At 50.5% G+C, this 24321-nt stretch overlaps 2 protein-coding genes across 2 annotated transcripts in view; one reads left to right on the top strand and one right to left on the bottom strand.

Annotated features, from left to right (window-relative positions):
* The window catches only part of DNAH10 (dynein axonemal heavy chain 10), a 144433-nt gene extending 142046 nt beyond the window's left edge, over window positions 1-2387 (top strand). Inside the window, exons 77-79 of the mRNA XM_077747983.1 lie at window positions 220-400; window positions 1360-1505; window positions 2043-2387. Coding sequence (XP_077604109.1) covers window positions 220-400; window positions 1360-1505; window positions 2043-2189 — 474 coding nt within the window. The 3' untranslated portion in view covers window positions 2190-2387. The remainder of the gene's footprint in view (window positions 1-219; window positions 401-1359; window positions 1506-2042) is intronic.
* Window positions 2388-3096: 709 nt separating this feature from the next.
* Window positions 3097-16789, bottom strand: CCDC92 (coiled-coil domain containing 92). Its single transcript, XM_077748041.1, has 4 exons — window positions 16595-16789; window positions 7726-7872; window positions 7125-7166; window positions 3097-4504 (listed from the first exon to the last, which is right to left on the bottom strand). The coding sequence occupies exons 2-4, from the start codon at window positions 7853-7855 to the stop codon at window positions 3729-3731; spliced, it is 948 nt and encodes a 315-aa protein (XP_077604167.1). The 5' UTR covers window positions 7856-7872; window positions 16595-16789; the 3' UTR covers window positions 3097-3728.
* Window positions 16790-24321: the final 7532 nt, after the last annotated feature.

The raw sequence follows: 24321 nt of genomic DNA, 5'->3' as shown, positions 1-24321 counted from the left end.
TCTGTTCTTACATGGCCTCTGGGTTTTGCATTCCCAGCTCGAGATCACGACGACGTTCATTAGAGAGTTGACCTGGTACTTTTATTCTTTAAATCTTCATTCTTTCTGGACAAGGTGGTTCAGCTTGTTTTCCCAGATAGGTTGCCAACTGTCCCAACACTGTCTTTTTGCTGCGAAGGCAAACTGTGCCTTTTATCCAGCTTGCCCCCTGCCTTCCAGGTCACTGAGGGGGAGCCCAGTGTGATGTGGCTCTCGGGGCTGCACATCCCAGAATCCTACCTCACGGCCCTGGTACAGGCCACCTGCCGGAGGAACGGCTGGCCACTGGACCGCTCCACCTTGTTCACGCAAGTGACCAAGTTCCAAGATGCAGAAGAAGTGAACGAGCGGGCAGGACAAGGTACGGTCAGTGTGCTAGGAAGTCTCCCTCCCCCGAGCCGTCCCTGATTCAGAGGAACAAGCGTGGCATGGGCTGAAACAGGCCAGGCTGTGTTTGAAAGTGAGGCTGCTGTGAATACTGGCTGTGTGTGCACTGTCAGTGTCTTGACCTTGCTGAGGGTCGATGTATGTGTTACTCTCCCAGTTCCAATACTGAGACCCGGGGTTGATGTCAGGAGAGACAGGAACCACACTCACCCTGTTTGTTTGGGGCAAGTGGGTTCCTGGGTCACAATTTGGTGGTTCAAAGAACTAGATCACCAGAGGGCTTCCCTGGAAACCTTGAGGGGCCAGGGACATGGGAGCCAGAGGGCAGGTCGGACTAGGTTTGACCCATGAAATTACAGTGTCAGTCCTGTGACACTGGTGACTGATGCTGCCATTTCCCAGGGTGGTGCCACCACAGAGGACATGTACCCACGAGCCCCAAAAGCCCTGTTGAGTGAGCTTAGGGATGGGGCTCACTGAAGTCTCAGAGGAACTCTCTGGGCCAAGGACCGTCCTCTCCTCTGCCACTGTGCACGTCTGCCATGTTTTGCTCCCCAGGCCCATTTTCTCAGCCAGGCTTGGGCCTGCTCCCCACTACCTCTGGCCCAGGGGGTTTGGGGGGGCTACTGTGGTGCTTCTGTCTTTATAATCTGGGGACCCAAACAGTCTAGGTCTGTGTGCCCTGAAGCCAGACTGCAGGGGGAGGTGACCCTACCTCGTCCCCTTTGTCAAGGCCGTGAGGGAGGCTCATAGTGTCTACGGTATCCCGGCTGGGCTGTTCATTCTGAAAAGGGAAGAAAGGATGCCCACCTCTATTTGGACAAAGGCCTGGGGTGTGTCTGGGGACGGAGAGCGAGGGAGTCGCCTCTGTGTGTGTGCTGCAGGGTAGCCGGTGCCTCCGCACCAACCCTGGGCTCTTCCTGGGGCGTCCAGGATGCTTTGTTTCAGGACTGTATCTCGAAGGCGCCGACTGGGATGTAGAAAAAGGATGTCTTATCAAGAGCAAACCCAAGGTGCTGGTGGTCGACCTGCCAATTCTGAAGATCATCCCCATCGAAGCCCATCGCCTCAAACTGCAGGTGGGAGGCTGATGCCTGTTCCTGGCTCTCCCTTTCCTGTCCCTCCCCCTGGTGGGGGCACACGTGGGGTGGGAGGAGCCGTTCAAACAGTCTTACCTTATAAGACCCAGGTACTTAGCCTTTCGTGGGTGGGGGACACCCTGATAGGGCAACAGCGTGGAGCCACCCCCCGGGGAAGACACACGCATGCAAACGTGTGTAAGCAGAGACTCCCCCGGGGGCACGGCTTCAGGTTCATAGCTGTGGTCCAGATGAGCTTCAGAGGCTCCTCCCTTCCTTTGACCTGCGGGCACTGCAGGCCTGAATAATACTTAGGTCTGGTGTGGACAGTAGGTGCCCCCCACCTTGCCCGGCCCGGATGCCCGTCGGAAGAGTGTATCTCCGCAGTTAGCGGGGGTGGGAGGGTGACCCTGCAAAGCCCAGGCCAGGCCTGGCAGGAGGTGCACCGCACTGTCAGCACCTAGACGGAGCTGCCTGCTTCCTGGGCTGTGCACTGCTGCCGCCCGTGGGAGCGCCTCACATGCCTCTCTCTTGCAGAACACCTTCCGGACACCGGTCTACACCACCTCCATGAGAAGGAATGCCATGGGAGTTGGCCTGGTGTTTGAAGCTGATCTCTTCAGCACGAAGCACATTTCTCACTGGGTGCTGCAGGGGGTGTGCCTCACCCTGAATTCCGATTAACCCTTTGGGTGAAGGGACCTGCACCATGGGCTCCATCCGCTGTCAGCTCGTGGGGCCTTTGGAGCTGGACTGACACTGAGATTCCTTTCACTGGAAACCAGCTGTTTTAATCTCTTTCCATGTAAATTAAGCTGACGGTTTTGTTTTTTTAAGCAATTTAAGGATTCTGTGTCTTTGAAAAGTAAATACTGGAGAGCATTTTGAAATGTGTTTTCTTTCCCTTCTCAGAGGAGATGTGTGATCAGGCAGAAGTGCCCCACACGCCACTGGCACGAGTGAGAATTCTAATGGAAAATGTCCAGAGTGTGCTGTTGACAATCCAGGTCTCAGTAGATGCCTCTCTGGCAGGAGCAGCCTGCTGGGCATGGGTCCGGGCTGACGATGCCACCCTGGAGCAGAGATGGCCACAGTCGCCCACTGCCACCCCTCCCCATTCCAGAACTCTCTGGCCTGCTGGGTGGGGGGTGAGGACCCTGAGCTCAGGGTTTAATTAATTCCTGCATGAGCTCGTACCTGCACCCTGGCCAGATCTGCATGGGGTGTACAGGCTTACTACAGCCAGAACTGGCCCCTGGGCATCCTGGGGCGAGCGCGGAGCCTGGCAAGGCCTGCTGGAGGCGCGAAGCAGCTTTGCTTTGCAGAGGAGGAGCAACAGCAGGGCAGGGGGCGAGGGCTGGCCATGGGCACAGAACATCCTCGGGGGCAGTGCTGGGCAGGGCTGGGTAACAGGGACTCCTCTTTCCAGAAGTAAAGCTGCCCACCCCTGGGGCCCGAGCCCTGGGAAAAGAACACAACACAGGGTGAGAATGCAGTAGTTACTGGGGGGCCTGTTTCTCCCCCTCCTCCAGTACCCCCTCCCCCAGCTCCTCCCTCAGGTGGTTTAATAAAAGACACAAAACAGAAGGAGGCAGGTTTAGAAAATAAAGTTTGTTGGGATCTTGAACACTTTGGGGAAGGCTAACAAAAAGAATATGAACACACATTCAGGTTGTGGTGATATGAGGAAGAACGTCATCTTATTGAGTTCCTGTGATTGATTGATAGACACATACAGCTGCTCTGCTATCGGGGCCGCCCTGGGAGAGGCTTGTTGGAGGTTATAGGGTCTCCAGGAGGGAGCAGGGCCTCCCTGGAAACTGGAGCGAGGGTCAAGGCCGGTGGGCACGTGTTGCTCCGACTGCATAATTAGGCGTGTGACTATCTGGTTTCATTAACGTCGAGCAGCGATGCAGCCTGTGGCCTGTGCTTTGTCCACGAGCACGGAAGCTGCATGGCGCAGGGGGAGAAGCGAGCGGTCCGGCACACAGGCATGGCAACAGCAGTTGGTTGATAGGTGTTCTGCAGCAGGGACACGATCGTACTCTGGCGTCGGAACGAGGGCATAAGGAGCAGGAGCATCAATCTGTTGATGTGTCTGAAAACAAATTTGGCATGCATGGGGACCGGGGGTGGGGTCGGGGGAACGACGTGGCTGAGTTTTTCCGAGTAGTGATCACAGTGCGTCGACAGCCGGGGGTGAAGGGGCGCCCGGGGCAGGCTTCACACAGTTCTGTCCGTCCCTGAGTGCTTCCTCACGACCTTGCCTCCATTCACCTGGTCCACCGCCAGCGTCTCCACCTCGGGCGGGGCCTGCGGCGGGGCGGCGTGGTGGATACGGTGGGCCACCCCCACGTGGGCTTTGTGCTGCTTCTCGCGCGCCGGGCTGTGCCGCTCGCTGGAGCCGCGGTCGGAGGCGATGGGGGGGATGACCAGGGGCCGCTCCTTGACGAGGTGGACCTCGGCCGACTCCCTGGCCAGCAGGAATGGGGTGGGGTCGGGCATGGCGTCCACCGGTTCCCGCAAGAGTAGTTTCCGGCTCTCAGCCCCGAATCTGTAGACCTCTTCAAATTCGGGGTGCAGGGGGGCCGAAAGGCTCTTTTTCATTCGGCGGCGGGGCGTTTCAGGCAGCTTGTCCTTGGGGGGGGCGGGCTTGTAGCCGGCCAGCACGGGGCTCCCGGACGGGCTGCCGTCCGACGTCCCACTGGAGCTCACAAGCTTCCTCTTGGCAGCGTGCAGCTGCGAGGTCAGGTAGGCGATGGTGCCGGCGCGCTGCTCGAGCTCGCCGGACAGCATGTTCAGCTTGTGGCTCTTGAGCTTCAGCTCCTCCAGGTACTTCTTCTCCCGCTCCTTGATGGTGTTCTCCAGCACCAGGATCATGGCGTTCTTCTGCTCCAGCTCCTGGAGCAGCTCCTTGTTCTCGTCTTCCTTGAGCTTCAGCTGGGCTTCCAGCTCTTCGCATCTTCTCTGTAGCTCACTGCTTCTAGAAGATCCATCTCCTAGGAATGAGCCGAGGGACAGGATTAAGAACCCTCCCCTCACCCCACTCCCCACCCCCAGAGCAGAGGCAGGAGGCCTGTCCAGGCTGGTCTCACCGCTGGGGGCTCGGGCGGGAGCACGGTGCTCCCACACTCCACCCTGCCCCACTGCGGTGCCCTCCCCCCACCAACGCAGGGGTCGCATGCCCTCTGAATTCCTTCCAGCTCGCAGTTCTCTGGCTCCTCACACAAAAGCAAGCCTCCTACGTTCAACAATGCCCAAGTCACAGCGCGCAACCTCTGGGTTTCAGACCTCGGCAAACAGGAATAAACTGTGAGCCGATGCAGCCATCTGCTCAGGTGGCATTTACTCAACACCAGCCCCGTCGTGAAACAAACGTAGACCTTTCCGCGTCTAAGCACAGAACCCTGAAGCTGCAGAGGAGAGGCTGCCCCTTCCTGCCACACGGGTCCCCTCTCTCATCGTGTCTCAGAGGGCGGGGTCCCCCATGCCTGTGCTTTGGCTCCACCTTGGCCCCCGGCCTGCCCTCAACCAGGTGCTCAGGGACTCTCCGGCCAGTGCAGGATGGGAGCCAGCGTCTGGGGGCGCCTCTCACGTGGGGACACGAGCCGAGCGCAGACCCCGATCCAGGGCTGGACTGACACTGGCGGGCACCGACCTTTCAGGAGCTCCTTCCAATGCCTGCCCCTGCCTCCCTGAGACCCCAGAGAGCTGCTCTCAGGTGACCTCTGTTCGCAGGGAGCAGCACCTCCTGACCTACTGCCTCCCACTCTTCTGCAGGGAGCTCTGCACGCGCGTCCCGGCCGCACGCAGGTCCCTCCAGGAGCGCCCATCCCTCCCTGCGGAGGCCACATCGTCTGCAGCAGGCCTCCTCCCACTGCCTGAGCACTCGGTTACCGCGGCACTTTGTCTTTTTAGGATTTTAAAAAAAATTTTTAAGTTCTACACCCAACGTGGGGCTCGAACTCAACCCTGAGGTCGTCATCTGCTCTACCTACTGAGCCAACCAGGTGCCCCTCACTGTGGCATTTTTGAGCAGATTCTCAGGTCCCTCCCTGACCCTCGGAATCAGAACCTCCAGGGCAGGAGCCCGTGGCCTCACCCTGTGGCCCTAGACCGAGCAAGTTCCACATCCACTAAAGCAGTGATTTCCAGCCCTGGGGAGAGGAGAGGCCCTGACCAGGACCAGCTGAGAGCTGTCCCACCGCCTCCACAGGAGACATCCCCGGGCCAACCGTCACCCTGAGCCGCTGCTGCCGACAAGGGTGGGTGAGTGGCCTGGGGACCTAGGCCCGAGGACCCTGGGGCACTATCTAGGGCCCAGGGCAGTAGGGACTGGACATATGAGCTCCATCCTCCTGGAAGCAGAGAGGGTTCGGGGCAAGAATCCTGTTTCTTCAGATCAGTCTGGCCAGGAGGCGGCAGGAGGCGAGGACACGAGTGCTGTGACCTGACAGCAGGGGTGCAGGCCCTCCTGCTCTCCCGAATCCCCAGAGGCCCAGATTCTGGTCCAGGCCTTCAGGGGATGAGGAGCCTGGTGTCCTGCCTCTGCAGCGAGGTCTGAAGGGTGGGCTCTGGTCCCCAGGTCCCTCCTCTGCCAAACAGACAAAAGGCCATCTTGGTCCCTGAGAGGCATACTTAGGCGACCGTAACCTGAGTGTCATGAACCGCAAGTCCACGCTTGGTGACGCACTGAGATCCATGGAAAGTATCTGTTACAAGGGCTTGGATGTGCTCATGAATAATAACTGCCACTGTGAAACCTATTTAGAAAAAGGCAACTTGCGGCGCCTGGGTGGCTCAGTCCCGAGTGTCCGACTGGTGATTTCAGCTGAGTCCATGATCCCAGGGTCGTGGAATCGAGCCCCGCTCTGCACTGAGCATGGAGATTCTCTCTCTTTCCTTCTGCTCCTCTTCCACACTCATGCACTCTCTCTCTCTCTCAAAAAAAAAAAAGGTGTCTTGACTCAAGTGTGGATTCTGCACTAAACCCCCACTCCGTTCTGGGGAGCAGGCTATTTGCCATCGGCCACAGAGACCCCAGTTCTATCTCCTCCATCTCAGCTGCCATCAGGTGGATCTCTTTGGGGTCCTGGATGATTCTGGTTGAGGGGCAGCATTTCTGGGACTGTAGTCTACAGAAAGACATTCATGATCCTCTGGGAACTAGCTAGTAATTTGGTAGCTCATTCAGGTAGTGTTTAGGGAGCACCCACTCTGTGCCAAGTCCTGTATGAGGCTCAAGGGACAGAAGGGATGGGACCCTGCTCCTCTTCTGGCTCTCTTTAAATTACATAAATTAAATTACATCTCTTGATGATAGAAGGAACACATATTCACTAAAGAAAAATCAGAAGATCAGGAAAAGCATATAATAGACATTCCAAATAACAAAAGAAAATAAAGAAAATAAAACCACTCCTGCACAGACAGCCCCTCAGAATGCTGCAGAGTTCAAACCTCCTTCCCATCTTTTCTTAGAAAGCTCTGGTCACATGTGCAACTCTTCCTAGCAAATGTATTTTCTTCTCCATGTGTAGGTAGTGAAAACAAATGGCACCAACATGTGCCACAACAGGAAGTAATATGGTCATTAACTTTCGGGGAGGAGGTCCTTACCTGTCTGGTCCGAACTTTTGAGGGTCAGCTCATATGTTAAATCTAAAATGGAAAGCATGTACATTAATTTTGTATGGTTACAGTAAATCTAGAATCCTTCATTAGCTCTGAAAATGCAGAACCTACTTCTGTGATCAGGCCGTGCGTCCTGCCCAGACATAGCAGGATTGGGCAGCATCGGGCACGCGTGAGATGGCAGAAACCACCAGCGGCCACTGTCCTTCCTAGCACTCAGAGGACACCCACCTTCCCTAAAACACACACCAGCAGCCGCAAGCAGCTTGCTCTGTATGTTTTGTTTTGGTGATTGGTTCCAAAATGCACTGCCAGTTCTAACCACTGCATTTTGATCTTCTAAGTCCTCAGAGTGCTGAGAAATGGCTTTGTGCGTGTCGATTAGGCAACGAGGATGAGCTAAGGTACTGGAATGGCCCCTGGCAGAGTGGAGCGGAGCCCCCTCCTCACTCTGTCCCGGGCGAGCCCGGCACAGCGTCCAAGCAGCCACCGGGCGAGCCCGGCACAGCGTCCAAGCAGCCACCGTGCGAGCCAGTGCCGGTCCCAGGCCCCGCGCTGCCCTGCCGTGGGGGTGGGGGGCCCATACCCGTGCAGTGCTGCTGCAGCCGCCTGATCTCGGCGTGCAGCCCCTTGAGGGTGCTGGCGTGCTCCCGCTGCAGGAAGAGGAGGTTCTTCTGGGCGCTGTGCAGCTGGTTCTCCAGGTTTGTGGCCGCCATGCTGACATCCAGGTGACCTGCGGGAGACACAGACACTGGCGGCTGTCCCTGACAACGGCGGTCGTGGGTGATAGGCTGGAAGAGGACGCTGCCTGCTGACTCCCCTCCTTGGCACTGGGGCCCTGTGGGCAGCGTGAGGGTGGGCATCAGACCCCGGGCTCCCGGACTCCAAATCCTGGCCTTTCCACACGCCACCTATACTTCTGCAGACTGTGACCAGAACTGCCAGATTGTCAAAGATTTCCCTGATGAGCTAGGCACCCACAGCTGCCTCACGGGAAACTGGGCACCTGGGTACTGGGGGGAACATTTCCTCAAAATGGCATTGAGTGCTGGCCAAAGCGAGGTGCAGGAAGAAGAGGTGGCGAGAATTCTGGTGGAAGACTTTGGATTTCACAGAACTGAGAGGAACCCTGGGTCTTTCTTTGGGAAAAGGGCCATGTGGCGACTGTGGGAACCTGGAGTCTGTCCCCATACCCTGCCTCCCTGCCCGTGGTGGTTTCAGTCCTCAATCGTCAGCTGCTCACACGGGGCCTACGATTCTCCGCCTTTGCTGTAACTGGATAAACATGGTGAAGTCAATCAGTTTTTCTGGAAAAGCTACCAAAGAAATTTAAGACGCCTCACGCAGCACTGAAAAATGCAAAGGACCAAAGGCGGGTAATTTACTTATAAATTATTCTTGTAAACACAGAGCCTCAGAGCAGTTTCCTCATTTGCTTTGCCAAAGTCCCTCCCAGAGGAGACGCCACTTTTCAGATGGCTTCCAGTATGTGGATGGGCGGCTCTGGAGAAGACCACACACCCAGGCACTGTTGCCACATTGGGTGACACCACTCACTGACTTGTAAGGCCAGTGCCATATTTACACTCCAGCTCTGGAGCTAAGAAAAGCTCATGACTGGAGCTCAAGACCCATGTCTTCACCACATGGAAAAGCTTCCCGCCATTTCCCCTGGCCACTGGCTTCGCTCCAGAGGGAAGTTAAGAAGGAAATCGCGTGACAGGCGAGCCCAACAAAGGGAAGGTCAAGGGGGAAGGGGGAAGGGAGCCGGACACAGAGGAACAAAAGGACTCTCTGGGCAGGCGGGGGGCGCAGTGCAGCCCTGGCTACAGGGTCAGCTGTGGATGTGGGAGATGCCGGCAGCAACTGGAAAAAGCGCCTGTATTTTCGGGGCTTGCCAACGAAGACAAAGAGCAACTTCAAGTTGATCCAGAACCTGCGGGCCTAGTGTGACAACAGTGATAACTGTGCCAGGTGCACAGTCTTCCCCCCTTGGCAGGGCTCTTGCCCATGGGCGCCCACTGGGCAATCCATCCAGTGTGCTGGGAGCCTGGTACGCGGGACCCCACGTGCCACTCCATCGAGGAGGGGTGGCACCGGTGGAGCCTTCAGGCTGAGCAGCCTTTGATTCCAAGGGCTTCCTGCTTAGATGCTAACTTCACAGGCATGTCTTGCTCCAAGAAAATGGGAAACACTAAAATTTCAAACTGGTTTTGTCCAGCATCGAGATGTGCCCATTCACATTCTAATTGCCTTGGTGAATCAGCAGCTTTGAATTATATGAGCTCTGTAATTCACTAGTTCAATGGGGCAAGCGCAGAAGTAAGACCATGCCCTTGAAGCTCCCATTGCCATGGGCAGTCTCGGGAGGAAGACACGCCAGGTAAGCAGGAAGATATGAGTATGTGACGTGCTGAGCCGGCAAGGGAGCTGTGGCTGCCCTGCCCGGGACACTGACAGTGGTGGTGGGGGACAGGTGGCACTTCACCTGACGGGTGCCCTCCTCTTCTGCACTGGACACACACCAACACTGCAGGCCCCCTCAGGCCCTAGGAATCGAGTCACGTCTCCAAATGGTATCCAAGCTACTAAATTATTTTCTATCAGCTCAAAAGGATAACAACATCACTGACTTCCCGAGGGCAGAGAGTCACTGTAGCTTAATAGAAAGTGATTTAAATGTCTTATCCTTAGCTCTTGTGACGTGTAATCACGGCCCTGACCTAATCCTTTCAGTAAATGGCAAGAATGAAGCTACCAAGGCATCCCGGTTAGGCCAAGGAGACACAGCTGAGAGCTGCGGCTAATCTGGAGGAAGAAAAGAAGGTGGTCCTGCGAGGTTGGATTCAGAATCTCTGAGACACCCAGGAGTCAGAGACACGAAGGAGCATCCGTGACTCCCCCCAGAAGGGTCAGCATCACGGATGAAGTGAAGCTGCAGGGCATCTGCTGCGCGTGAATAATGCATCCTGCCTGAGGAAAGGTGCTCACCCCATCCTGATGACGTGTGGACCAGTAACGGAAGGCGACGTTCAAGGAGCACGGCTTGCACGACACTGCACTCTGTGTGTCAGAAGGGCATATGCTACAAAGTGTGGGCTCTTTATACTGCAGCTCTTTGTCTTGAGGCAAAATCCCATTTTTAGGAGAGGTCAGCAGTTTCACAGTTACCAGCTTAGCCGACTGCAGGCCAGCCTGGACGCCAGCCTTCCTCTCCTCTCAGAGATGCTGGCCTCAGCTGCAGACGAGGGGTGCCATGGGACTGGCACTCGAGGGCCCAGCCACAGTGGTGGCTGGAGGGCAAGGCCCATAACCGTGATGTGCCAGAGCCAGAGGAACCCCAGGAGGGGTGGGAACAGGCTGCCTTGACCATGATGTGGAGGTTAAGCCCCATGTGCATTTTTTTCCATGTTAAAGTCATTAGGTAGTAAATGTCTGTTAATATGCTACTCACTGTATAAGTCTGGAAAATTAATGCTTGACAAAGGCTTGCTGTTCCAAATTCTATAGACATGGGGTTTGGAGGCCTGGCCAAGACCGCCTCCCGCAGTGGGGAGGGATGCTAACACCATCTCCTGGCGATAACATGCTTTTAATGAAGGTCCTTGGAGAGATGTCGGCCCCGACCTCACCGCGGCTGCTCTGCGGCAGCAGGAGGACAAATGGCCTGTCAGTAGCTCGTGTCCAATTCTCATCCTAATTCAAAAGTAATGTTCTTTCTTCTCTTTCAGGACATTAATGTTTAAATGATGACACGATAATTTTATTTATGGGCCATCTCCAGTTGTACAAGCACAAAGTGCTCTCCTATCACTTAACGTCGTCTGTTCTCGCAATACCCCCTGAGGAAGAACAGGAATATCCCACCGACAAGGGAAAACAGAAATCAGGAAATGCTGCACCCAAGCCTCATGGCCTCTCTGGGCCCTCAGGCTCTGTGGGTCAGAATTCTGAAGGCTGGGGTAGGTCTCAATTCCTCGCACACGTGGATGCCCACATCACATCCAATGCTCTGACACGGGAGGGGACAGGCGCGATGCCTCGCTGTGCCCTCTCTGCCCAGGGCGTGTGCGCCAGACCTGGGCCACGCAGCGGCCTACACACCACTGCTCCCCAGGGCAGGACTCACAGGCTCTGACCCCTGGCCAGAAGGCACTGCTGCCCATCCAGTAGGGCAGAAAGATGCAGCAGCGAAGTTGCCCAGGACACTGGGTGATGGCAGGGCACTCTGGGCCTAGCCGGAGCCTTTATGAAGCAGCTAGGCTAGCCTGAGGAAAAAGAATAAGGTACCCACTGAGTCGCATGTGTGTCCTGGTCCTTGGGGTCCAGGCAGGTGGCCACTGTGAGAGCCAGTGCCACACTCCCTGCCTCTGGGCTGACTCAGAAATGAGGCTGGGGGTGGTAAAAAAGCCATGCCTCTACTGTTACAGTGAGGAGGGACCAAAACCCCCATTTAAACACATACGTTTTCCCTAACATCCCTCCTAAGTGCACACCCAGATCTTGCCCACACCTGCAACTACAAAGAGAGCTCTGACCACGTTGCGTCCTTGCGATGCTCCTGGGATCCAGCACCCCCCGTTCCCAGAGGCCCTGCCCGCCCGGCCCACCCCTCTCCAGGCTCGCCCCACACCGTCAACTCTGCTGTCCTCTCCCGCACCCCATCTGCCGCACCCCTCCCCCAGCACAGGGACTTAGCGCACCTGGTTCCCTGCATCTGGAATGCCCTTGGCAAATCACCTCCCACCCTCTTGCCCGATGCAATTCCATTCTTCCTTCACATCTGAACTCCTGCACCACAGACGGGCTCTGGATAGGTTTACACTGCTTCCTAACATTGCTGAGAGACCTCGACAAGAACTACATTGCATTAGTCAAAAAGCACTTGCGGCAGCATTGATTTGAACATGACCTCATCCCATAATTTCCTGACATGCCAGAGCAGTATTTTAAAGTGTCCTGTACCACATTTCAGCAATGGAGTATCTTTGATCGGAAAGGGTCCCACCATTTGAAAATGGGAAATTTCTTTGTTCCTGGCAATTGCAAGCAGACTTCTCTTTTCACAAAGCCTGTGGAAATAGGGTAATAATTTTAGACTCTGAAAAAATAGCACACTAGCACTCACGTGGTAGCTGTGAATTAGTTATAAGAAGCTATTTTAGATTCTAGTCATGAATAAGTTATAACCCATTCACATTTGGTTCTCTCGCACCGCGGGCATGGAGAACAGCTCCAGTCCATCCCGACGCGGTCTCTGGAGCCCTCGGCATGGCCTGTGACTCAACAGGACCCACCTGGCCCGGAGCAGATGGCGGTACCCCAGTGTTTTGTGATGAGGGCCTACGTGGCCTTCTCCTGGGGACATCGTGTGCCCCTTCCTGTGTGTCCTACAGCACAGGCTGCCACGGACAAAATGGAGGTTGGCCAGGGGCAGAGGCAGCAAGTGTAGACCTCAAATGTAAGAGGAGAGGAGATGATTTCTAACAGAGAGGTGGTATTCCAAGCAGATTCATGGACTCAAAATGTTGAGGGTGGAAGAAACCTTCAAAACCAGCTAGCTATTCCAACCCCTCCTTATTTCAAGATTAAAAAACTGAGGCCCAAAGATTTGCTTAACACAGTGGGATCAACAAGACCAGAAGAGACAAGCTCCTGAGGAGTCAGTGTTTGGGGTTAAATCTGAACACCATCTTGTCACCTAAATCACAACATCTAACTCATAGGGTTGTTTTAAGAGCAAAATGCCATCACCTACAGTGTCTAGGTACAGTAAGTGCCCAAAAGATGTTAGCTTTATTTATTTTATATAAATGCTGGATGATAGTTGCATAAACATACTCCCAAACTGTTTGTTTACTGAGTCCTGCCTGTGGGGTATTTCCAGAACATTGCCTAAGTACAGAAATGAGCTAGCAAAGAAATTCTAGTTACTTCCAAAGAGAGAAACAAAAAAGCAAACAGAAACATTTTCTGCCAGCCTTTACCTTCCATGCGCACTGGAGAGAAGCATTCAGGGCAGCGAATAAAGAGTCAGGCCGAGCAAGGCACCCTCCGGGACAGCAAAGCCTACTTCTTACTTTGAAACAATCTAAAGTGCTCTAGGAAAAGCTAAAAAAAGGTCCAAGGATAATTAGGCCATCAACTCTCAATCCAAAATACCTGCTTTTAAGAAAGGAAATGTACCGTCTCTGAAAATGAACACTGACATTACTCTGAATTCACAACAGTCATGGATTTAAAAAAAAAAAAAAAGTTTTAAGTTGTAGTACCTATTTCTACCTGTGCACGTATTTAAGAAAATTAACTACTAAGTTATTTGAGAATCCCCAAGAATTAGAGCACTGAGAAAATGGACATCATTTCAAGGGTGTGTAAGCATTCAACAACCACTCCAGAAACATTTTGGTAAAGAGAATGGACAACGCTACAAAGTGGAAGCAAAAAAATGTTGAAAGCAAAAGGTGTAATTATTTTTTTTTAAGTGACAGAAAATCTTTATTAAACATCTTAAAGAACTGTGTGTGTGTGTTTAATACAGCAGGTGTGGTTAGGTGCTAAGCACAGGGGTCAGAATCTTGGGTTCCAATTCTGACTTGGCCACAGCAACCTCTCTGTGCTGTTTCCTCCTATAATGTGGAGAAGAACAGTAGCACCTCTAGGGCTCAGGGATTGGGAGGAGACCACGAGACAGTTCAGGTAAAACATGGAGCATGAGCCCTGCAATACTGTGGTAAAGCAGTTATGGAACTAGATTTGGACTCACCCGAATGTGAAAACTGTGGGTGGAGATGTTGTGTTGGGTCCTATCTCTAGCTGGGTAGGTAGTACATCTTTTTAAAATGAGTATGTCTCTAAAAGTCAAAAAGAGGAAAACTCCAGTAGAAACAAAAAAAAGCATCTTTTTTGCAAGATAACCATCTCACAAAGTAATCTGAATGTCTGCTGATAAGAGGTTAGTAAGGTGTATGCCAGCTATGTGATTATCAAAAGTGATAATTTAGATAATACTTATTGACAAGGAAGTATTCTAGGATAGGTTAAGTAAAAAAGTATATTAGAAATTATATATATATATCTTTGCATATTTTAGTGAGGACAAAATCCACAAGAAATATACAACAAAATGCTAAAAGCATTTATCTCTAGATAGTGGATTGTGGATGATTTTTTAAAATTCTATTATGATACTCCCTAAAGCTTCTTATTGGTTTGTTGTCAGAAAAAAATCATACAGTGATCTCCATCTCTTACTACCCGCTAGCAACGCTGTATCACACGTTTTAGTTATCGTGCTCCAGGGCAGTCCTGAGTTGCTGGAATTGTGGTTCATTTACCAGAACCAAGGAAGGCAGTTTTTACAGAAGCAACAATTCAGCGTCCCCAAGACGGGCAGAAAATGATCATGACGAGCACTTGAGGACCTCCCCACTCCCATGCATTACACATTCCCATGCTTCTCTGCCATCATCCATCATAAAACACAAGGCCCATCAACAATTCCTTACACTGACAGTCATTTCCTCCTGAAAGCATGTGCAGTCCAACATTAAAGTTGTAATAGATGTGATTAGAGAGATCGGCAATTAGACACGGGAATGTGATACGTGGCTGTCTGGGAAGCCTGCGGTCACTGGGGGCCTACATGATGGATTTATTAACCAAGTTTCTCTGCAGTCTGATTATCTCCTACTTTAAGCGTTTCTGTTTGGCTTCTATTTAAAAACTATACCAGGTGTCTGTACACTGGTCGGGGCTCGCCGCTGGCAGGGGCACGTCTGTGTTTCAGATGGTCTGAGAGAGTCTCTAAGTAGGCAGTGCAGTGCAGGCCAAGCTCCACGGTCTGAAATGACATGGTCCCAGCATGCTCACTGGAGGCCCAGGGCGCTCCCAGAACACTGGGTGACTTAACGTCAGAATGCCCACACTGTGGCAGGCCCCACCCCAGGAGGCAGGCACACCAGTACCCTCATCTCCTGGCTGGGAGGGGTCACTGGGCAGAATGCCAGTACAGACTCAACTCAGCACTTTCTGCATCAAAGAGAAAAGTCTTAGAGCAAAGTTGCCTCTACAGGGAAAGAGATGGCCAAGTGGCCGATGGGTCTGTGATGGCTCCGCTTGGCCCTTCCTGCGCTATGTCCTCCTCCTGTCCCCACACAGCATCCGGGATGACTGCTCTCTGGGGACCATCTGATAGCTTCACTTCATAACCTACAGCTGACAACATTCACAACTCCAAAGCGATGCCACTTGTGAACTTCTAGGAAGCTGTCATCCACCTAGATGGTTCTGGGACAACAATTTAAGGAAATAAAATCTCACAACAACCCCCTCCCCCCCCNCCCCACAGTTCTACCCAGTGCACTTTTCCTTTAAAGAGAAGGGGAAAAAGCAGGTCATTTCTGATGATGGTGCTTCTACGCTGACTGCAGATTTTAATGCTCTATGGGTTGATAACCCAAAAGATGTAGTGACCCAAATGCTGAACTGTCTTTTCACAATAATGAAACAGGAGACGCTCCTTAAATGTTAGTACTTGATGATCACGATCTAAACTGTATTTCTGAGGCAGAGAAGAGGTGTTCACTTGCTTTAAAAATCTCTCTCCATATGGTCTGCCAAACAGATGAACGATTTCAACTGATTTAACTGATAGGGCTTCCTCTATCCATCTTCCAAACCTGCCTAATTATAGTGTAGGTTCCAGGGAAAGAAAGGTATTATTAACTGAAGTTCTATACACTTTAATTTAGCCAAGCTTTTCCTTTACTGCTTACAAAAGGTAAAACAGTCAATTGTTTCATTAGTGCTAATAGAACATGTTTAGCTGAACACTTACGAGGCATCTGAGAAGATTATCACTCACAGAAAAGAGAGATCTTATCCTCGTGATACAGGTGGAAGAACTCTGCCTGGTCCCGGTGATGTCATCTCCCACAGCTTCATAATTTAGTGCAGCAATCAAGCAAAAATGAGTCACCTCCTCTGACTTGCCCTTCTACAAAATGGGCCCACACTAATTATTTCAGAAGAGTTTAAACAGGGAAAACATTAAAGATCTTTGGAACTATTAAAATAGTGTATCAATAGTCATTTTGGTAACTAAAGTCACTGTGGCCGGGCATTTAATTTTAGTGATTACATACCCTCTGATGAACACTAATAAAATGTTTGTTTTTATTGGACATTTATGTCTATGGAATCACATAGCATGAGTGCCAATACGGTTATTTACTCAATGTTTATCCACTGAGAGAGAGAAAGAAGGAGAGAGAGAGAGAGACTGAATCTCAAGCAAGCTCCTTGCTGTCAGCGCAGAGCCCTATGCAGGGTTCGACCTCATGAACCATGAGATCATGACCTGAGCCAATGTCGGTGGCTTAACCAACTGAGCCACACAGGTATCCCTCAATAATTTTAAAAGAAGATAAACAGTCTTTTAAGAAGGCATTTACCTAGATCATTTCCTAAAACTTTTTTTTGATGGCTTCAGCATGTCCACCTATGGCTGCACAACCCTTTGATTCTCCATCTCATCACCTGAGAGTCCCAATGTAAGATCACTTAGTTCCTTAAAAGTTAGTCCTTTCTGTGAACGTCCTGTGCTGTGCAGAATGAATGCAGCACATTTACTGGTGGCATTTCAGGCTGACTCCCATAAAGTTCTTTCTGATCACAATGAGCCTTTGTTGAGTCAGGGCATAAGAGAATTCCCAGAACCCCACACTCCACTTCTTCAGTACACTGTGCATCGGGTTCTGGGTTCTGGAGATGATGAAGACTCCTCACACCACATCACTCCGTAAAGAAGGTGTGTCACTTAAAACAATGCTGAGGCCCAGGTGAAGCTGATAAGATCGAGGGGACTGGACTGTGTGCGGGTGCTGTGGGAGCCATTTGAGGGCTCATCTTTGCAACCAGATTTGGATCATACTAGATAGACAGGCTGTCAGTACATTGACCCAGAGGGAATAAATGAGACTAAAGAGAAGTAAAATAAGAGGTAGGGCAACTGTCTTTCAGAGATTAGCTATCAGCTGGGCCAGGAGAGCAGAAGAAATTGGGGACAGTAAACACTACTGTGTCTTATAAGGATTTTTCAAAGAATGGAACGCAGTTCAATATTTTCTTGTTCTTACTGACCTTTACCTTTTAAAGGTCATGACTTTTTATATGCACCTCCGTCACTGTTTCCATTCGTACAACTGTCCTTCGCTGTGGTTTTCCTCTTATGTTTGACCCCTTGCTCCCACAATGGGGTTAACTCAATCCTTGGGTCGTGACATACTGTTTCAGGGCCCACTTTTATTTAGATAACTTTTAATCATCAGCACCCAACGTGGCCACATCCTTGGGAATTAGCAATTTTGGTTTAGGACGCCCAGATTTTCCATTTGAAGTCCCAAATTCTTAGACCGGGTGTTTCGGTGTCTTCTGGTCACTCTGATTCTGGTCAAGTCTGTTGGCCACTTGGAAACCTGAGTCGTTTTTCCTCCTGGTTTGTTATCTCGGGCAGGATGGTCGCCTCCAGTGATGCAAGCAGGGTGGGAGGGAGTGTGATGCAGCTTCCGTTTCTGCGAGACAGCAAATCCACGCAGGCCCAGTGCTTTTCAGCGGGCTCTGCCATGCTGTTCTAGGGTTTGGCCATTGCAATGTACAGTGTGCTGACGGGGCTGGTGGTGGATGATCACCTGTACTGTCTCGGCCGTAACACGGCCTCTGGGTCAGTCCAAGACATCTGGGCAGGAAAATACTCCAAGACACTTTTTAGTCATGAGAAGCTGAAAATCATCCATAAGAGTAGTAATTATAGCTATGATATATTAAGTGTCAATGCACCAGGCTCATAGACAATCACTTAATTATTGAAACTATATTGTGCAAGATAGGTATGATTATGACCATTTTTTTAAGGAACTAAGGCTCAGAGGAGTAAGACACTTGCTTAAATTTGCAAGCATTAAGTGCATTGGCTAAATGCCAATCTATTTCCAAAGGACCTTGGGCCTTCTTGGTGTTCTCCAATACCAGGGTGCGGTGTTTGGAACTAGGTCTCGCGGCAGCTCTGGGAGAAGGTATCAGTCCTGGCTGCTCGCCATGCACTGTGGAGTGCTTCACCCAAGCGGCCGTCACAGAATGAAGCACGAACAGGGACGGCAGCAAGAGCTGCTGCCCCACTAGTGCGCCAGGCACTGGGTCCCTGTGATGAGGCCAGCAGTGCAGGGCCCAGCCACGCCTTGCCCCCTCACACTCCCATAACAGCTCTGTGGGTGGGAACTTCCTATCTTCCCAACTCCCCGTGCGGGGAAATAGGCACACACAGCTTAGATGGTCTGATCTATGGGGGTCACGCATCAACCGGGTGTCTTCTTGCTGCTTTGGAGCTCCTTCTTTCCATTCTGAGGATGGAGAGGTTGTGCTAATATCAGTCTACATTTTTAAAGAGAAAAAAACCTAGCCTGTGACTCAGAATTTCTTTTAGCTGAATCTAATAGCATTCAGTGACAAGACACCACCACGGCGTAACGGACAGACGAGCTTGCCGGACACGGCAAGTGGATGGACAGATGAGCTCCAGTCATCTATGAGCCCCAGCGACGTGGCAGGGTAGGGATTAACCCCCAGGTGGGGGATCCAGGCAGCCACAGTTTGAACCCTAGTCCTGTTATGTATTAACTATGCAACTTTGGACAAGTTACCAACTTTGGACAAGTTACGTATAGCTCCCTGTGCCTCCCTGTCCTTGTCTGCAAAACAAGAAAGCAGTGACTGCTTTATCAGGGTTACTCACTGGAACACAGTCCCTCCATTGAGGTGCTATCCAATCGAACTTGCTGCGATAATGGAAAGAATCCATTCGCCACTGTCCAGTAGTCATTGGTCACAGTGAGCACTTGAAATGTAGTTGGTATGTCTGAGAAACAATTTTTCCCTTCTTTTTATGTTGATTTGCATTCAAATTTAAATAGCCACATAATGGGCGGGGGCGACCCTACCAGGCAGCAGGGACGTAAAGCAATTAGAACCACATCTAGAACTGGGTGCTTGCTCCCACTCTTACTACAATACCCAGAGTCACCCAGACGGGTCCTGGGCTCCCACAGGCACCATTATGGAGTCTGTGGGGCCGACACACACCATAAGAATGACCTAAGAGTTTAATCCCAACTGCCGTTAGCATCATGCTATCCCATTTTATGTCTTCCCAGCATTTAACTTTCTCTTATTACCAGAATGCAAACTGCACAGGAACAAGGGCCGGTCTGCTCCCTGCTGTACTAGGAGCACCTAGAATAAAGGGAACCTCCTCTAATCATCCAAGGTGGCCCTTTGAGAAAGGGTTCTTTAGCGCCAGAATCAGTAGTGCTCTCACCCAATATGTGGTCTGATACCCTCCCGTTAGGTAGTGTGTTCTGTACTAGTGAGGTGAGACGGTGTGGAAATATTTCTCTGACTGGCATGGGAATAAGACAAAGGAGGGAAGGACGGCTAGTTCACGCATGTCCTTGGCGAGTCTCTCCAATAAAAAGACCAAAAAGCTACCAAGCCACATAAAAACGAATAAACTTTAATATCAGTGAAAGGGAAGGTGTGGGCTTGTCCAGGATATTCCATGGAGGCTGTGACATATGGGGGCTTGTTGGGGCAGCTTATCTACATGTGGAAAAGTTATTTCTGTTATGAGCCAACCATGCCAATCCTTGATGCGGATGCTGGCACAGCACCAAACTCAGGTGTGGCTGTGTCGCGTGCAAACCAAGGGCTTCGTCCACAAGCAAGGCACACTCTCCAGTGGAGTCCGAAACTTGGAAATCAGGAAACACTCACACCACGTTTTGATGAGGCTCCTCCCGGTCTGTGGCGCAGTGAGGAAAACGTGGACACCACAGCAGGTTTCCTGTAAAGCCGACTTTATTCCATTCACAGGACAATTCTTTATTTTCCTTGTCTAATTTCCCAATTCAAAAGTTCACTGTTACAGGATTCTAAAAGCCTGAGAACCACTCGAAACACCATGGTGAGCACCAGGAGCTGACCCATCATCATCAGTTTTTTAATTTTATCTTCTGAAGTTGACAAGGCCTATTAGAATAGACCGAGCGACCCATCCTCCTTTTAAATGTGCACCTGGAGGTTAAACATCAAGCCAGCAAATGCTCTAAGTGCCCACTGTGTACTCAGCCTCAGGCCTACCACTGAAGAGGGTTGTGAGACTCAGCCACTAAAGTACAAAGAAAACAAAGTCTAACGAAGTCCTCCTGAGGTATATGCCAAGTACGGTGGCCAGGGGAAGGGTAAGCCATGAAGGTTCACCTACCACAGCGTCTGGAGCTCTTATTTACCTGCCTGTCTCCCCCATGATGCCGGGTCCCTGTCACCTGAGCATTCCCGGTACTGTCCACACTGCCAGGCACGTGGAGATGCCCAGTGAGCACTGAGTGCAGAAGGGCTGCAGGGGCAGAGAAGGTTTGGTTTTGTGGTTTTGAAGAGGCAGCCATAAGGGCTAAGCCTTAAAGAGAGGCTGGGTTCACACAGGAGGGGGCATTTCTGGTGCTGTAAATGTGGAGTTTAAGGAGTGGCAGTGAGGCCGTGTTGGACACGGAAGGAACATTCTGGGGAGTGGTGGCAAATAAGGTTAGGTAGACAAGCCAGGATCGGATTTCAGTTGCTTATCAAAAGCCTCTCAGAAAATTGGAGATTGAAGAGAAAGAAAATGGGGGGTGGAGGGAGGAGACTGAGGATTTTATCCAGTAGAGCAATAGAGGCAAAACTTGTACTGAAGAGCATTTAGTGCAGTGGGGCTGTTGCAGGACTGTGGGGGTAAGAACACAGACAGCACGCAGCCTGCTCTGGGGAAATGGTGTCAGACAGAAGCGTTCATGCCTCGCTATGCCCTTTATACACACTCCGAGGAGGAAACATGATTATCCTCCTCTTCCACGTTAACAAGCTTCGACGAGTTCAAGAATCTCCTGAAAGTCACAGCTAGCACGCGGCAGGGCTAGGCTTCCTCCCAAGCCCAACTGACTCTGAGGCCTCGCCCTTAGCCATGGCCTCCCCTGCTCTGCCCAGACGAAGCTGGCAGCGCACGAAGCCCCAGAGCGCATGCCCTGCAGAGCAGACCACCACTGCCGTGTGTTATATTTGTTCAAAGTCCTCTTCTGCCTTGTTCTTTCCCCATATTTTAAGTTTTGAGCTTCTCAGGTCTGGTTTTTTTTAACTAGTAGATCTCTAGTACTTATTCTTGAGGATGCTGCTCATGAAAAAAAAAAATCCCAGAAGACGAGAAAATGTTTTTCATAATAAATGTTCTTCCTAAAGCTGCAGAAAAGCAGACACTTCTCAGTGTCTGGGTTAAAAAACTATACTCTTACCCTGCTCTCCTATCTGGAAATGCATACTTCCATTTCACTACCAAGCAAGTGTTTTAAGACAACTGTACTTTAGAGAATGTAACTTTTCATTTCTAAAAGTTTGCTTTTCTAATTGGTTGCCTCACTGATAACTTATTGTTTCAATAATACAATCTGAAGTGACCTTTCTCTTTTTTTAGGTGCAGAAGGCCAGAAGGAGAGGGGAAGAGAGAATCTTAAGTGGGCTCCATGCAGAGCCCAACTTGGGACTTGATCTACGACAATGAGATCATGACTGGAGCTGAAACTGAATCAAGCACTTAACAGACTGAGCCCCCAGGTGCCCCTAAAGTGACGTTTCTTATGTGAAGATATAGAAACCTTTAAGGTCTTGGTTAGTTGGAGAGGGGCCTGGGATTTCTCTCTTCATACAGAAGCGACACAGACACTGACAAATTCCTTATTTGGATGGAGTTTGGATGTGCCCATCCAAATCAACCTTCAGTGCCACACCCAGATAGCTGAACGGAATGGGGAGTAGAGAGAAGAAGGTGCTTCCTTGCTGAGGCGAGTATAGCCTGGCAGAGGGTGGGAGAGGTGGTACCTGTTTGGGTACTGATGAAGGGCTGGCTGCTTCTGCAATCTGACTCTAACCTGGTCTCCGGAAGAAGTTCTCTCTCTCTCTGAGAATCTACATAGTCACTGTCTTGTGGCTGATGTGCATATATATACATATGTACATGTGTACACAAATGTGTACATATACACACATATATACACACACATATATTTGTGCTTGTTCAAAGAATGGATGAATGCATGTGTAAGTGTTATGCTCTGAGACAACGGGGTGCAGTAAGAATTAAAGGAAGAACACAGGGGAGCCCATCTACTTGATGCACTCCACGGGAGAGTCTGGCCCAGTTAGAGCGGTGGTTCTAGTCCAGGCACTTGTTCCCGCGGGGTGGACATTTGGGCTGTCACGAGGTAAGGGGCACATCCGGCATCCAGTGGTGAAAGGTCAGGGATGCTGTGAAACAGCACGGTCCTCACAACGGAGACAGCAGCAGTGCAGCTACAGACCCTGGGCTCCAGTCTGTCTAATTGGAGGCAGGTCTCTTGAGATTTCTTTGCTCTCCTCCGGGTTCCCGATCGCCAGTATCCTGTGGGCGGACGGAGCTCTCGGGAGAGAAAGCTCCAGCCATGGGAGGCGCTCTCCCTGTAACACGCGGGCTGCCGGCCTGGAGGAGAAGGCAGCTGCAGTGCAGAATTGCAGGGCCTCTGCTGACAGAGCTCCTTCCTCACTTCGTGAGCCCCCCAGGGGTGGTGGAGGGGGGCTGCTCGCCTATCTTGCCGTACTGGTCCGAGCATGCTCGGAAGGAAAGGGCTTCAAATAAGCTCCAATTTGTCTAAGAACATAAGTTCTTCTCTTTAAGTGTAAGAAGCCGTTTTTCCCCTATGAATGCTTAAATGAACCGTGTAGTGGAGGGGATGAGTGTGAGAGAATTCTGGAACCCCATGTAGAGACTCCACGATCATGGTTATGAAAGTGAGGTTTCTAGAGACGTTAAATGGATGGATAAAGGTTGACCCAGCATGCTCCTTCCATAGAGGTACTTTGATCTAGAACCGCTTGTGAATCTTTAGGAAAATTTGATGATTAAAGGCTTTAACATTTCTTGAATGCAACGGAATTCCTGTTTTTAAGAAGACCACTAAATACTTACATAAGTCTTACACGGATTTTAAAGACTGCCAAGAAATTTATAAAATCATGCCAAAATTCCTAATATTTTATGTGTACTAGCACTTTAAGAAAAGCTTCCAGGCTGGGAAAAATTAAAGAATAGGCTCCATGATCAATCACCAGGAAATACCATTTATAAAAAGAGCCATAATTTAAACTTTGTTATTTACACAAATGTATTGAAGAAAATACACAAATTTGTGTTGAGCTGGTAAATCTTAAAATGGTTTTCTACTTGAAAAGGGTCTCTTCCAAAGTAAAAACAATCAGATTAAAAAAAAAAGTTTAGAAATAAAATGTCAAGATACAAGTACAAATCAAAAAGCCATACCATCTCTTCTAAAAATAAGTATTCTAGGGGCGCCTGGGTGGCTCAGTTGGTTAAGTGTCCAACTTCGGGTCATGATCTCATGGTTTGTGGGTTCGAGCCCTGCGTCAGGCTCTGTGCTGACCGCTCAGGGCCTGAGCTCATTTCGGATTCTGTGTTTCCCTCTCTCTCTCTCATTCTGCCCCTTCCCGTTTGCACTCTCTTTCTCTCTCAAAAATAAATAAAAACATTTAAAAAGAGTTAAAAAAAATGTATTCCAATATAACATGGAAGACAGGATAAAAGAATTAAGTTATTTAAGTGCCCTCAGGACTTAACAAAGCAAGCACCTTTTTTGGAGCACTTCTGAACCAGGCACCAGGGGCACCGTCTGGAACACCCCAATCAACAGAACATTACAAATCCTAAGGGACCTGACCTACGGGAGTGGGGAGGCACAGACAACCCTACACACTAACTCCTATCAAAAAGTAGGCTACTTGCACAAAGCCTAAATTAAATTGTACTTCAAAATCCCTTACATGTGTCTTACAGATCAGCTCGTGGTCACCACACCATCATTTAGGAGTAGGTAAATCTAAACATGAGCATACAACTGATAAGTGAACTACTTCTTGCTTTTTAAAAATCTTAAGACAATATGACATATTACATTAACTTATAAAGTTATTCAACTTCCATTAGCAAAGTAATGTTTTAAGATGTCATATTTCTTCTGACAAATTCTTAGTCAATAATTGCATTACTCTTTGA

This window comes from Crocuta crocuta, unplaced genomic scaffold (genome assembly GCF_008692635.1).
Source record: "Crocuta crocuta isolate KB4526 unplaced genomic scaffold, BGI_CrCroc_1.0 scaffold29, whole genome shotgun sequence".
Lineage (NCBI taxonomy): Eukaryota > Metazoa > Chordata > Mammalia > Carnivora > Hyaenidae > Crocuta > Crocuta crocuta.
Note: the sequence above shows the minus strand (reverse complement) of the source record. Positions and strands in the feature narration are given on the sequence as shown.